This window comes from Delphinus delphis, chromosome 13, assembly GCF_949987515.2.
Source record: "Delphinus delphis chromosome 13, mDelDel1.2, whole genome shotgun sequence".
NCBI lineage: Eukaryota > Metazoa > Chordata > Mammalia > Artiodactyla > Delphinidae > Delphinus > Delphinus delphis.
The window spans coordinates 88,406,774-88,421,845 of NC_082695.1; the positions used below are offsets into that span (position 1 = coordinate 88,406,774).

General features: G+C 60.0%; 1 protein-coding gene across 3 annotated transcripts in view; it reads left to right on the forward strand.

Annotated features, from left to right (window-relative positions):
* Nucleotides 1-15,072, forward strand: part of NFATC1 (nuclear factor of activated T cells 1) — a 97,713-nt gene that overhangs the window by 62,891 nt on the left and 19,750 nt on the right. Inside the window, exon 10 of one of the 3 annotated variants that reach the window (XM_060029259.1) lies at nucleotides 4,644-5,309. In XM_060029259.1, coding sequence (XP_059885242.1) covers nucleotides 4,644-5,309 — 666 coding nt within the window. The remainder of the gene's footprint in view (nucleotides 1-4,643; nucleotides 5,310-15,072) is intronic. The other 2 variants (XM_069541336.1, XM_069541337.1) reach the window with 2 other exon arrangements.

Sequence of the window (15,072 nt, forward strand, 5' to 3'; positions counted from 1 at the left end):
CCCAGGCCTCAGTTCCGCCCCGGGTCCTGGTAGCGGCCCAGGGCCGAGTGGCCGTGAGCCGAGGGCCTCTGCTGCCCTTGTCTGATCTTCCATTAAATCAGCCATTTGCAAAATCCACTGAACCCCGGGTGAAGGGCAGGGTGTGGACGTGGGCACCGATTCCCATGGGTGGATGCGATCTGAGAGACGTCAGGAGGGCGTGCGGATGGGATGGGGCAGCTGTGCCTGGGGGGCCACGTGTCCACCCCGTGCCCTGCGGACAGAGCAAGGCTCACACTGCTTGGCCACGTGAGTGACACGGCAGTGCGGCCGCGTCTGTGAACCGCGAGGACCTGGAGAGCGTCCACCCAAGGAGGTGCGGGTCTGGCAGCGGATCCGGAAAGGCGGCCGGACCTGCCTGGGCCTCCCCGATCCCACTGGGTGGCCAGCAGGCGGGCCCACGGCCGGGCAGGTCCCCTTCGTCCCCAGAGGAGGCGGGAGGCACCCTCTGCTTTCGGTGCGTTTAGACTCTGTAGGTGCCCTGGGGGTAGCGGGCGCATGTGCCCCGGGCCCCGCGTCTGCTCCACGTCTGCCGGGAACTGTCCCCACCTGGCGCTGAGGCGCTGGGGTCTCTGTCCTGGTCACTGTCCCTGGGCTGTGCGGAGCCCTCAGGGCAGGCAGCGGGGGGATTATCTCCGTTAAGTGCACAGGAGTCTGTGCCCAAAGGGAGTTCGTAGTGGTGGCCTCGTGCTGGGGCCTCCAGAGGTGGGATCGGCCCACTGCGCGGGTGCGGAGAGGCTGCAAATGCAGGGGAGGGTGTCTGAGCCGAGCAAGGAGGCCCAGCTCGGCTGGGTCACCAAGGACTCGTGCACCCGCGAAGGCCCGGAGGCTGCGGTGGGGAGGGGTCCCGCCCGGGTCGAGTCTCCACCCGACCGTGGGAAGAATCCAGTGGGTCCCGACGCCATGGGAAGGTGATGCATTTCCTGAGCCCTCGCCTCACGCCCTCGGCCGGGTCTGGCCCACAGAGGCCCCCCAAGATCGTCTTGCTGAGACTTTCCCAGAAAGACCCCCAGGGCGAAGAGGGAGTGAACGCGGGTGCCCCAGGGCAGCTTTAAACAGGTCATAAACCACGGACATTGAAGCGGCCAGCAGCACAGATGCCCGATCGCTCCTGCCCTCCGCCAGCCCCCGGGATCGCAGGGCCTAGGCTGGCCGCGTGGCATGTAAATCAGGCCCACGGCCGTTTCCCCGGCTGCACCTCCACAGCCGGCAGAGCAGACAGGGTGAGGGTTTTTAGAGAGCTCGGGGGACCCTGGACGAAAGGGGCGAGCTGGCCCTCGTGCTGGCTGAAAATCCGGTGCAGGAGAGAGGCACCCAGCAGGGCTTTAACTTAACCTGCTAGACACGTATTTCCTTAAGGTCGAGAGCTCTGAGCCTCAGCGCGCTGATGCAGATCTTAACCCTTGCCATTCTGGACGCCACAGGCCACACGGGCAGCTTTCGAATCCCCCCTCCCCGCCCGGGTCATATGGGTTTGTCGGGGCTGTTTTTAGTGACAGCTGTGCCCAGTGGCCGTTTCTGGATGATTCTGGTTGGAGGCTGCCCCCAGCTCCGCAGTGCCGTCTGCAGAGCCACGTCCTGAAGCCTGAGGCTGTCGGACCAGAGGCAGGGCCGCTTGTTCCTGGGAGAGGCCGTCTTGCCTGTGCTGGAGCTGACGGCCACCTTCACACCCTGGGCATTGTAGCGGGAAGCGTGCGCGGCACATCACATGTTCTCTTACAGGCGAGGACGTGCGTCTGTGTCAAGGTTGCCCCAGGCCGCTCCGCTACCCCCAGCCCGCCTCCCTGGGATGCCCAGCTCGGAGCAGGAGCCCGTGTCGGGCTGCACACAGAGCTTGGACCCAGCAGAGGCCCCTCCTTGAGGTGGGCTTCCACGGGGGGACCCCAGCCGGTAGGTGCTCACGGCAGAAACCCCAGGTTGGGACTTCCCTGGTGGTGCAGTGGTTAAGAATCGGCCTGCCAATGCAGGGGACACGGGTTCGAGCCCTGGTCTGGGATCCCACACGCTGCGGAGCACCTAAGCCTGTGCGCTACAACTACTGAGCCTGCGTTCTAGAGCCCGTGAGCCACAACTACTGAGCCCACGTGCCACAACTACTGAAGCCCACGTGCCTAGAGCTGGTGCTCCACCACAAGAGAAGCCACCGCAATGAGAAGCCCGCACACTGCAAGGAAGAGTGGTCCCTGCTCACTGCAACTAGAGAAAGCCCACACGCAGCAGTGAAGACCCAACACAGCCAAAAATTAATAAACAAATAAATTAATTTAAAAGAAAGAACCCCTGGGCTGCAGAAGCTGCCGCCACGGGCGTGCGGATCGGGAGCGGAGAGACCCTTGGTCCTGAGGGGCCACCCGACGAAGCCACAGGCGCTTATGCACTCGCGCCGGGACACGGGGCCGCAGGCGCACCGAGTCTGGGGGCCCGGCCTGGGCTGTGAACAGCTCCTGTACCAAGTGCCCGCCCCTCCCCTGGGGCCTGCGGCCCTGCGTCAGGGCACGTTCACGTGGGGAATCTTCACACCCTCGCTGCGGAGGAAGCCCTCGGAGCCACGGGAGACACACGCGGCTGCTGCCGGGACCTGCGGGCGTTTCCCCCACATGTGAGCCACACGGAGATCAGTGCCACCCGAGGACGGCGGGCAGCGGCCCTTCTCGGTGTCCTGCCGGCAGCCAGTGACACTTTCCCTGGAATCCAGTCCTGCGGGGACCCGACCCCTCACGCAGAGCCCTAGCTGGCTGTGAGAGAGAGAGGGAGAGAGGTCCCTTCCCCAGCAAAGGCCCGTGAGTGTGGGCACCGGGGCGGGCCAGGCCCTGTGGGTCGTCGGCCTGGCTGATGAAAGCAAACGCACACCCCCGCGGAGCACCCGGGGTGAGGACGCCCCGTGCACCCTCCGCAGGCTCGCCTGCCCCCACCGTGCTGGGTGCGTCCTGTCCAAGAACGCTGGGCACACTGGGGTTGGGGCGTCCGAGGCGCCGCGCCCTACAGCTCTCGGCCCGACGTGACTTCGGGGACGAGTGGCCGACCGTGGCTCGGCCTGCAGGCAGCAGGGATACTTCCCGTGGCGGCCCCGCAATGACCATCACCCGCGTGCTTCCTCCCTGCCCTCCAGCTGTCAGCGCCGCCCGGGGACCAGGCGCCTCCCTGCCCAGCATGCAGACACGTCAGACGCGGGAAGAATGACGGGAAGCAGGGGCTGGGAAGTTGGCACAACGAGGGCAAGACTAAAGGAAACAGCTTCTCTGGGAATCCTGAGTCGAAAGCCCAGGGCCTGGAGACGCTCAGCGGAGTTACGTGCTCCTGCGTCAGTGGGTCTGGAGTGTCCCCCGGGTCCCAGCCGTGTGGCTACCGTGCTACCCAGGCGCCCCGCGGACAGGCTTCGCAAGAGGCCGTCTTCCTCGTCACGGCTGCTGTGGATTCGCAGGCGCCGGCTGTTCCGGAAGAGATGTGCATCCTTGCTGGCTCGAGACCTTGGTTAGAGCAAAGCTCTGTTTGGGAGAGAACCTTTATTTACTTAAGGAGGAGGCTGGGATTGCGAGGGGCGTTCCCTCCGTGCGGCTGCCCCGGCCGCCGGGAATCCGGCAGCACACACACGAAGAGGTGAAAATGTGATTAGGGGGGATCTGATGACAGCTCATTACCCATCCTGCGTTTGCTACGGCAGCGCCGGGCATCTGTTACGAATTTAACTGCGCTCTTACCAGTCACTAGCAGGATAATCTGACCACCGGGATGTCTCCTGTAAACCGGTGTAAGAGGCAGGAACCAACGAGAAAACGGGACACAGGAAGTAAGCAAGGGCGGGAGTGGAGCCCCAGCCCCTGTGCAGACCCCACGGCACATCTGCTCACCTTCTCCCTGGCCCTCTCGGCGCCTGGTCGGGCCCACGGCCTGGAGGGGAGTGAAGGGGACCCTCCAGTGCCCATCACGCCCTCCTCCCAGCCCGGTTCTCTGCACCGCCGGCTTCCTAGCGAGGGGTGGACAGGGCAGTGGTCTGGAAGCCGTCCGGGGGCTTCCGGCTCTGCCCCAGGAGCCGCGCGATCACTGGTTGTGTGTTGTCTCCAGTGGAAACGAAGCAGCAGGAGGGAGGGGTGGCGTATTTGCTCGTGTGGAACTGGTTTCCTTGTCGAGTGGCTGAAGGCTCCTCTCCTACAGCAAATGGACACTCATCTTTTCTGTCAGATTTTTACTGACTTCCAAACGCCATCTTACCGTTCAGGTTCACCAAATGTCAGACATTTATCAGATAGGGCGTCAGTAGCAGCAGAAATGCAGTGGTGCATCCAAGTTAAAAGTGTCCCTTTGGTTACTACAAATCCGCGGGCCCTCGGGCCCAAGGCTCCTACCGCAGTTTGCGAATGGATTCTTCTGGCACATTAGTGCTGGGGGAGACGCCAAGGAAAACAGTGCTCTCGTATGAGAGCCAGCTGCAGCTTTCTGGGCCGATGACTCACACCCTCCTTTTAATCGGGTGGGAGAAGCAGGCAGGAGACACACAGGGACTCAGTCAAAGCGCTGTTTGTTTTCGGAGGGTATCCTAGCCACGGGCCCGCCCCGCGGCTCCCATCTGCAGCGCGTGTTTATTTAACTTCTTTTCTTTCTCGCAGTTCCAATCATAAAGACGGAGCCCAGTGATGACTACGAGCCTGCCCTCACCTGTGGACCAATGAGCCAGGGCCTGAGTCCGCTCCCCAAGCCCTGCTACGGCCAGCCGCTCGCCCTGCCGCCTGACCCGGGCTCCTGCCTCGCGCCCGGCTTCCCGCCCCGTCCACAGAGCAGCGCCAGCCCCGAGCTCCACGACCTCTCCTGCGCCCCCTACGGCCCGGCCACGGCCGGCCCGGGCCACGGCCCCCTCGGACTTCCGCGGCCAGTCGGCGGGGTCCTCGCCGGCCAGGAGGCGCCGAGACCCGCGGGCGTGCCTCCCGGGCCCCCCCAGCCGCCGCCCCCCGCCCCGCTGCAGCCACAGGTGAGTCCGCCGTCGAGTGGTAGCTGCTCCCCGGGGTGCCGGCCAGCGCTCTGTCCCCACAGTCCCTCCTCTCCGCTGCCGCCCGGGACCCAAGAGCCGACCCGCCTGCAGCCCTGCGGCCCCGCGCGCCCCCCCGGGACGGGCCACCAGCAGCAGCAGCCATCCGAGGTTCCGAGCAGCGAGCCTGCAGCCGCCCGGCCCCTGCCAGCGCCCGAGGTGCGTGAGGACAGTAATCATAGTCTGGCCCCCATTCCCGTAACGGTCAAGCGAGAGCCTCAGGAGCTGGACCCGCTGGACCTGGACGACGGTAAGTGCTCGCGGGCAGGCGTGCGGCCAGCCTGGCGCCGTGGGCCCGCCGCGGCAGGAGGGGCGCGTGCACCAGCCGCCCAGCTGGGGCGCGCCTGGCGTGTGTCCTGCGGGACGCCCCTGCCGCCCTCAGTGGCCCCTGGCGGCCGGCAGTGTTGCCGCCAGCCAGCGGGGTCGCGCAGCTCTGCCCGGTGGGGGCCTGTGGCTGTCGACCCTCGGGTACACTGTCCACGGGGCGACACGGGGAGAGCTCGGGGCGCCCGGGTGTGCCGGCCCTGGCCGCGTGGAGCAAGCGCCCCCGGGAGCTGACGTGCCCTGTTAGGAGGGAAGACCGCCTGGCCTCGGCCGCGGCTCCAGCTTCTCGATTCCTAGTGTCCGAACCGCTTCTCTAGTCGCGTGAACCGTTTATGTATTCGCGCAGCTGAAAGTGAGCGACTGGCACCCTGTTTGGCTCGTGAGAGCACTGTAAGCACGTGACAGGCTTGTCGGAAGCTCAGTGATCAGGCGATGAGGTGCCGGTGGCTCCCTGGACTGGGGCTCGGGTCCCAGCGCGGCACCGGACTCCATGGAGACGCGTTCAGGGTGATTTGGAAACCAGGCGTCCTCGAGGCACCTGCAGTCAGGCTAATTCGTGTAAAAATCTGAGCCCCAAGGTCTTCCTATAAAATGAGAGCAGAAGGCACCTCGTCGAAGGATTGTTTTTCTCTGTCATTTGGGAAAAGGTGCCGGGGGCCCCGTGATCTGGTGGGTGAGAGGTCACCGGTGCTCTCGTGGGCCCTGCGTGGACGGTCCGTCCGTGTGGGCGCACAAAGCCAGCCTGGAACAAGGCAGCGAGAACCCGTCCCCCAGAGGAAGCCGCACCGGGCTGGTCTCAGAACCTCTGCCTGAGGGGCCCCGGGACCACACGTGTGCCCCGAAAACAGTGGGCAGACGAGCGCCGTCGGCGGGTGCAGGGCCGGGAGAGCCCGTGGGGGACGGGGGCCCAAGCCCAGCCGTCTGCTCTCGCCCGAAAGCTGTGAGGCGGGGCAGGGCCTGGAGGAGGGAGACGGGCGCCTTCTGCGACCCCCGCCCTGACTCCAGCGGGACCACGGCGGAGCTTGCTGGCGCAAAGCAGACCTGAGGGCCAGCGTCCAACCTCAGACACGGGCCCGCCTCGGCGGGACCCTGGGGTCAAAGGCGCCGGGGTGAGCGGGGGTGCGGAGCAGGGCCTCCTCCCGTCCTGACCGCCGTCCCGGTCCCATCGTGAGCGCAGGCGTCTGGTTAGGTGAGCCTGGCACCTCCTGGGCCGTGACCAAGCCCCTAGGTTGCTGAGGGCCCAGAACGTGGTCCTCAAGGGAGGAGCCCCTGAACTCGGGGCGGGGCCTCTGAAAGCACGTCTGAGGGTGGGAGGGAGGGACCTGGCCTCTCTAGGGTCCCACCAGCACACCCTACAGAGGGGCCGCCTGCGTTTACAGAAGAAGGACACTTGAAAGCATGTGGCCTTGGTTCAGGAAAGAGCAGGGGAGGCCCTGGGAGGGGCCTCACTGCCCCCCGAGCAGACAGGGACCTGTGAGACCCTGAGGCCTGGGGCGGCCAAGCTGACGGGGTCCAGCCCTGTTGCTGGGCTGGGGGCTGCAGCCGGCGTTTCACCAGCAGGAAGGCCCCCGTGCTCCAGGCCCGCCTGCACCTGAGCGTCAGGCGGGGCGGCGAGCGGGGGCCCCGGGGGCACCTGCGGCCACTCCTGGGACAGCAGCTTCAGGGACTCGGTCCCAAAAGGATCCTCGTGGGCCCTGCTTTGTACTCAGCGGCCATCGCCTGGGCCAGCTGTCAACACGGCCTTTCGGTTTTGGCCACGAGAGCGAAGTGACGTCGGTTTCCTTGGTCAGGATTGGGGTCACGGTGTGCGGCTTCCCCAGAAAGCAGTGAATGCGTGTCCGTGAACGTGCGTGTATCTTCACACCACCCCCACGCGTGACGTTTCGGTGCCACCCTGCTCGTCCCCAGTTAAAGCCACGCCAGGGTGGAGCCCTGAGCGGCAAAGAGTAAACGCTGCCCTGGCCCCGTTCAGAGGGGCCCCGCCACGTCCCTGTGGGTGGACATCCCCTGCGTGGACGCTGCGCCCAGCGTCCCCCCGAGCGGTCTTTCCCAGAGGGAGGCCCCCGAGGTGGAGGGAGGCCTCGGGTGCACACGCCGCGTGGCCGGGAGGCGGCCCCGCACGAGCCTGGCTTCCCTGCGGGGGGCTCTCGGGCCCGCGGGGTCGGTCTGAGCACACAGGCCGGAGGAACGGCCCTGGAAGTGGCCACTGAAAACTAAGGCTATGGGGCTTCTCTCCTGGAGTTGGAACCACACACCTTCCGGTCAGGCGTCCGTCCCCGCGCAGGAAAGCAGTTCAAGTGTTTGTTGCTCGGTCTGAGCGGCTCAAGACTCCCCGCGTCCACAGGCAGTGAGCATAGAGAAGGGGCCCGACTCTTGCTAGAAGGCTTGTAGTGGAAGCAGCAGGAAGCACGTCTGTCCTCGTGAGCGGGTGGCCGGAGCTGTCAGCTGCGTGCCGGGGGGGCTCTTGGGGGACCTTGAGGCCACATCTCCGTGCTCACCGTGGTTCCTCCGCCTGGAACCCACTTGCTCACTTGCTTACAGGAGCTGTGACCTAGACACAGGTCAGTCCCTCGTAAGTCCTCGAAAGACCGCCTAGTGCAGAATAAAGGCCCACATGGTGGCGAGGGGACCTGAATCCCCAGCCTCCCCGGCCCAGGGGCTGAGGGGCTCCGGGGCGGGTTCTTACTGGTCTCTCCTGACGGGGATGGGGGGAGGGGTACGCCGGTGTCGTGGGGTGGGTGTGGGCCCCCGAGGTTCCTGTACAGCTTGGACGCCTTGAGTTGGCACCAGTGACCTGATCCTTGGCCGGTCCCACCGTTAAAGGTTTGTGGTTGAGGGGTTTGAAAGTTAGTTTGTTAAGAGGGACGATGTCCACACTCCCGCTTGTTCTGGGGGGAGGATGGCGTGCCTCGAGGGCGCGTGTACAGAGCGCGGCCCCCGAGGCCCGGGTGGGAGAGGGAGCCGGTCGGCCAGGCCGATCCCTGATTTAGAAAAGAGGCCCCTGTGAAAGGTTTGGAAGGGGGCCCGGGGAGGGGGTCGTCGCCTCACTCTAAGGCACACGCGACTTTCCTGGTATGTCTGGGTTTTAATTGGCAGCCCAGCCCAGGAAGGTGCAGAGAAGAGAAAATGGAGACGAGGGCGGAAAACTAAATCAGAAAACTAGACGCTGATTTCAAGTGACCTTGATGTTAAAAGGCAGAGACTTCATCGTTGTCATTTACACCCAGGGAGAGGCGAGTAGTTGGGGTGGCTGACGACAGGGACCAGGGAACAAGGAGCAGGAGGGGGCGCAGGGGGAGGAGGGAGGGGGCGATTCAGGCTGTGCACGGCAGCCCCTCCCCAGGCCTCGTCTCAGCAGGACGGGGTAGCTGGTGCCGGGGGCCGCTGGCGGGTACGACCTGCTTGTCGCCTGGGCTTTGCCCCGAGAGCCGTGGCGCCGTTCCCCTGGGGCAGGAGGGACCAGCCGTGCACCACGGCTCACACAGCGAACTCAGCCCCGTGTCACTTGCAGGCACGCAGAGCCATTGCGTGTCAGGACCCCAAGGTGACAGGTTAGGTGACATCCCGCCTGGCCCCGCCCCTCACCACCACCGCCCTCAGGGCTCTCAGAGGCTGATGGGAGCCGAGGCTGCAGTGACTCTGGCCCTTGCTTGCTTCGTGGGTGCAACCACTGAGTCAGGGGGCGATTGGGGTTCCTCGGGCTTGTTTGTGATGCTAATGGCGCCAGGTCTGTGAGGGGTGAGAGCTTATCTCACACGTGTTCTGGTTTTTTATTTGGGTTTTTTGCTTTCCAGGAACGTAGAATGAAAAAGGCAATAATAGGATATTATGTCCAGCTCCAGAGAGCCTGGGGCATCTGGGGCCCGTAAATGAACCATTTAGAGACCGCAAAGCAGCCGTGCCTTACGCGGGGGCCAGCTGCTCAGTCTGTGGAGTGGCTCCCCAGATGTGGCGGGTTAACGCACGTCCCAAGCCTCCACTTACCTCGAGGAACAATTTGAGTGCACGAGGACTCGCCTCAGATGAACCCCAACTTGTCGATAGGGTTGCTTTTTTTTTTTTAAGTTGTTTCTACTCTTCGGTTTTGTTTCAAAAGTGTCTGGACCATAAATAGTTCCCACTATGATTTATTCTTTAGTTCAACAATATGCGTGAAACATGCTCTCCACTCGGACTTCTCGATCGTGGCGGTTCCACGGCGCAGCTTTTCTTTTAAAAATTAGCTTATGGGCCTCATTTATTTTGAATGTAGAGGACATGTGTCCTAAAAGCCACACGTGAGCCATTTCCGTGGTGTGACTTTTGGGACCCGCCCCTCGCAGAGCTGCGCTATGCGACCGCACAGCAGCAGCCCTCTCTGGGTGGCGGGTTGTCCTTGACCGACACACGTGAGAATGTGGGCGGCTCACACACACGCGCACAGTAGTCCGTGTGCCGCTTGCGTACGTCTGCTGGAAAGCCATCGTGAACGTCCCTGAAGCTCGCAGAGTTTATCCAGCCAGCGTTAACGTGAAGCGGCCCCGTTTTGCTGACGTGAGGATCCCCCTTTGCGACCCAAGCGACGGCTCCCGGGGTGTCGGTTTGTCTGCCACCGTAGCAGCCCCTCCGCGTCGTGCCCCGCCCGCCCTGCGGCCTCGGCCACGGTCGGCCCTTTCGGTCCCCTGCAGGGGCTCTCGGGTTTCCACAAGTCTAGATGTCATTAGAACAGCAAGCAGGTGGAGCAGGCGGCCAGGACCATGTCTGCCCCGCGTCTGGCTGTGCGTCCCCCGTGTCCCCCCTTCTTTCCTGAGCCTGGGCTGCTCTGGGGGAGGACACGGTGCTTTCCTCATGGAAAGTCTTACTAACCTGGCCCAGGGCCCGGCTCTGAGGCCTTCCCCGCTCCTGGTGATGTTGGAAAGAGCCTGCCTTGCAGGTCAAACGCACGGGCTTGTTAACACTGCAGACGTGGGCTGCTACCCGGGGGCGGGAGGATGCACTCAGCCGTGCACGCGGTTCCTGAGGGTCGGTCCTTAAGGCCCGGGCCCCTGGGGTACCACCAGAGGCAGCGGATGCTGGTGGCGTGCTGACCCGCAGGCTTCATCTCCCGAGGTGGAGTCCACCGGGGCCCGGGCTGAAGCCGCCACCCGGAGGAGCGGAGCCCCCGCCCGCTCACTTCCACTTTGCCCACCCGGCGGCGGTGCGTGCCTCCCGGGCGCCGGAGTCCATATGCACGGGGACTCGGGGCTGAGCTTCCAGGGCCGCTGTGCCTCCAAGTGGGTCAGACCGGTGTGCAGGCTTGGGCGCAAGTCTCTGCCTCGTCCCCGACCGGGTGGACCCGAGCGACAACCAGTGAGTGGCGGGAGCAGTCGACCACTGTCAGCCCGCCACGGGCAGCGCTCGAGCACTGCGCGTCTGCTGCGCCCTGGGAGGTGTGTGCTCGCCGCTGCGGCTGCGCTGCAGGGCAGCAGCCGTTAGGATCTGCCTCTGGCGGAGGAGGAGGGAAGGCAGGGACTGCTCTGAGGTGTCCGCTGAGTCAGGGCCTCTATAAATAGGGCACTGCCTTTGGCCCCGGGGACACAGCTTGCTAGGCTAGGACGTTTGAGAGTCTCCTGCAGCTCGTATGACACTGCAGCTTAGGTGTCCGAGGTTCGGGGCGCCTCTCAGTTGCAGGATGTAGACGCTAGCTAGAAGCGTGGACTGCTTTGACTTCTAATCAGGTCTTCTCCAGCCCAATTATTTTCTGTGCACTTGGAGGGGAATTTGGTGGTTTGCTTTCAGCTAACATTCACCTTCTCCCTTAATCCTAGGTCTTAGCTGATTTCCTACTGTAGATGGGAGAGCTGTTTGACGTTCTTAATTGGAGGGAAAGAAACAGGGGAGAAAGCGGAGGGAAGAGCTAGAAAAGGTCTTGTGGAACTAGAACCACTTAGGTCTACCTGGTGCCAGAAACACTGGCGACGGAAGCTGGCGCTCGGACCTGGCTGCGTGCGGGGCACTTGGGCGCCTCGTGGTGCGTTGTCTCCAGTCTCGGGCAGGCTGTGAGGGTGGGAGAGTGTTGGCAAGTGAGCGCGTCAGGACCGTGACGCAGTTTTCCAGTGTGGCAATACTTCTGCAGAGGCGAGCATCTTTCCAGGGGGATTTAATCAGCTCCGTCTCCCTTTCAGACCAGGTTGCACGACCTTGGCCTGGTCTCTGCGTTTTCTCTCTCTGATGCCGTGCATTTCAAAGCGCTTTCTCGCTGAAGGACGAGCACATCTGACAGGTCCTCTCAGATCTGCGAGCCACACCTAGCACACGGCTGTACTGTGTTCACCAGAGCGTGAAGCCAGAAGGAAAGGTGTCCAGCAGCACAGGAGCCACGTTCAAACGCCCAGGTGATGCTGGACCATCAGGGCTTGGCGTCTCTTTGGGGAGAGTGGCGACCAGGGCCACAGAGGGCTACGACTCCCTCTGCGGGGTGCCTGCGCTTCCACGAGAGCCGCCAGGCGCGTGGCGGCCCTGCCCTGGACGCCACGCACAGGGCCAGCGCCGTGGGACTTCTAAGTGACCCCTGATACGAGTGCCCTCTTCACGTGGAGCCCCGAGGGACAGAGAGTGCCTGGTGCAGCCGTCCATCACGTCCAGGCAGAGAAGAACCTGGAAAATTGCTATTGGAGTAACCGTCTTCCCGTCGAGCTGAGAAGGCGGTTCCCAGTCCAACCTGACATGATTGCCAGCACACAGAAAACCCAAACGGCGAAACAGCACCTGTGTGTGGCCTTTGGCTCCTTCCAGAGCGACGTTTCCATACAGTCTCTGTTGACCTATTCAGCCTCACGGCAATCCTGTGAGGGGGCAAGACTGCCGATTCAGCCCCAGCGGACAAAGACGGAGGCCGCAGCTCTCTCATTAGAGAGAAATGCCACTCGACCTGCTCAGGGCACAGCTGGTGAGTGACGGGACCAGGGACACCACCTTGATCCGCCAGTCCTGACTTCAACACTGTCTCTCTACTCTCAAGGCTGAGCTGTGTTATTGAGCTTTTTTTTAGCCCACTAGAGATGCAGTGAGCAAAGACTCCTGCGCAGAAGTCCAGCTTCCAGGTATGAATGGCCTTGCGAGCCAAAGAGAAGCTGGTATATTTTTTTCTTCATCAGAGAATCTCTGGTTATTAACTGAGGCACTTTTGATGACCCAAGAAGGACTGGAAGACAGGCAGGACTTCCAAAATGGTGGAGAGAGGACCTCACTGAGAGAGCACCCCCTAAAAAGCAGTAAAAACAGTGACGAAACTTTCAAATCAATTATCCCAGAGTCTGAACACCAACCAGAGGCAGAAAAAACTGAAAAGCACTTATTCAAGGGAAACTGGACCTTGGTGACGAACGTGGGATCTGTGGTGCTGTAATTTGGGGCTACTCCCATGCCCCCTCCCCAGCTCCATGGAGTGTAGCTGTGAAAAGCCAGCAGCTTCACTGACAGTGAAGGAGATTGGCCTCTTTGGGGCTCTGTTAAAAAACCCCATCCCCACAGCACAGTCAGTCCTTTGACTGGTTGTGAAGCTCCCTGGAAAAGCCTCATTCCCAGGGCAGCATAAAAAGTAGCAGATGGCTGGGGTCATCCTCATTGGAGCTGCCCAAGGCTGTGATCTCAATTAGGGCAAAGGAGCCTGGCCAAGCTAGGTGACCACAGGGGATTCTGAAAACCCCTGACATGCTCCTGGGGGTCTGGAAGACTGCACACGTGCACATGGATATGTGCACACTCAGGAAGGCCGCACACATGCATGTGGGTGTGTGAACGCTCAGAAGACGTGGGCAAGGAGAGGGCCCAGCCGTTCACCTGTGGCTCCTTCACCTCGCGACTGTACGAACAGGAGTGAAGCCCAGGCTGACTGTGAACTGAGGGCGTGTCAGAGGCGGCCTCTGCACACATATCTCCTCGACAAAACGGGGAGGCCTAATGGTTCAAGGCATTCAGAGAAACCAGACTGATCCTTGAAGGATGCTAACCTGAGGGTGACCCCTAGGAAGCCAGGCTTAAGAATAAAAGCAAGACTTTTTAAAAAAAAGTGGAACAGAACTTCACAGCTACACACTGCAGAGATACAGAATCTATGGAATTAGTCCAGGAAAGTCACTAATCAAATAAGCAACAACTAAGGAAAAAAAAGAATCCAGCAATAACAACAAATCCTGGATGGGGGTGGGGTGGGGGAGGGAGCTGATTGCAGAGCTGCTGCAGTGTACTATCTCTAATGTCCAGTGTTCAACCAAAAAGTTATGAGACATGCAGAGAAACATGAAAATATGTCCCCTACACAGGGGAAGAAGCAACCCGCGTGCAGTGGACAAGGTCCCTGAGAGGGCTCAGGTATTGGACTTTGTAGCAAAGCAAATCAGCCACCATAGAGATGCTCAAGGAACCAAAGGGAACTGTGTCTAGAGAATGAAAGGAAAGTGGGACAACTGTGTCTGACCAAATGGAGATGCATTTTCTAAAAGAACCAAGTAGAAATTCTAGAGTTGAAACATACAATAACTGAAATGAAAAAACATTAGAAGGGCTGAACAACATTTTGGAGCTGACAGCATAAAAGAATCAACAGACTTGAAGAAAAGCCAATAGGTTATCCAGTCTGAGGGATAGAAAGTAAGAAGATAAAAGAAAATTGAAGAAGTGAAACACCATCAGGCATACAAATGTGTGTATAATAAGAATCCAGAAAGAGAATCCATACAAATGTGTGTATAATAAGAATCCAGAAAGGCATACAAATGTGTGTATAATAAGAATAGAAAAAGTATTTGAAGAAATAATGGTCAAAATCTTCCCAGATTGGAAGAAAAACATTGTAGACATCCCAAAAGGTCAACAAATTCCAAGTAGGATAAATTCAGAGAGTCACATCATAGCCAAACTGTCAAAAGTCAAAGAAAAAGAGACAGTTCTAAAAGCCACAAGAAAAAAACCAAGTCATCAGGTACAGTACGTGGAATCTTCAAAAAGATCAACAGCTGACTTCTCGTTAGCAAGCATGGAAGCTGGAAAGCAGTGGGACAGCATCCTCGAAAGCGCTCAGAGAAAACGACTGGTGGCCAAGAAGTTTCTATCTAGCAAAACTAGCCTTAACAATAGAGGAGAAGTAAGCAAAGACGCCATAGAGAATGTAGTGCCGTCAGACCTGGCCTACACAAAGTACCAAAGGGAGTCCTTCAGTAAGTAACTCAGATCCACATGAAGAAGTAAAAAGCACTGGTAAAAGTAATTACATAATTAAAAAAGCAACATAAGCATTCTAAGAAAGCATAAGACGATAATTACAAACCTGTGCTGATGGGCGTACATAAAAATGTCATTTTTGTGACGATGATAGTAGAAAGGAAGGAGTAGGGAAGGAAGCTATATTGGAACGGTTTCTATATATTATTAGAAATAAGTATTAGTCTGAAACAGATATTAAGTATACTGTCATCTCTGGAGGAGCCACTAAGAAAATGTTAAGAATATATGTAGTAAACAAAACAAAACAAGACCGAAAAAGCATTTAAATGATACACTGGAAGAAGTAAACTTAGACCCTTACCTCTCACCTTACACGAAAAAGTTAACTCAAAATTGATCATGGACTTAAATGTAAGAGCTAAAACAAAACCTTTAGGAGATAACATATGAGAAAATCTTTGAGACCTTGGATTAGGCGAAGATTCTTTTAGATATGACACCAAGAA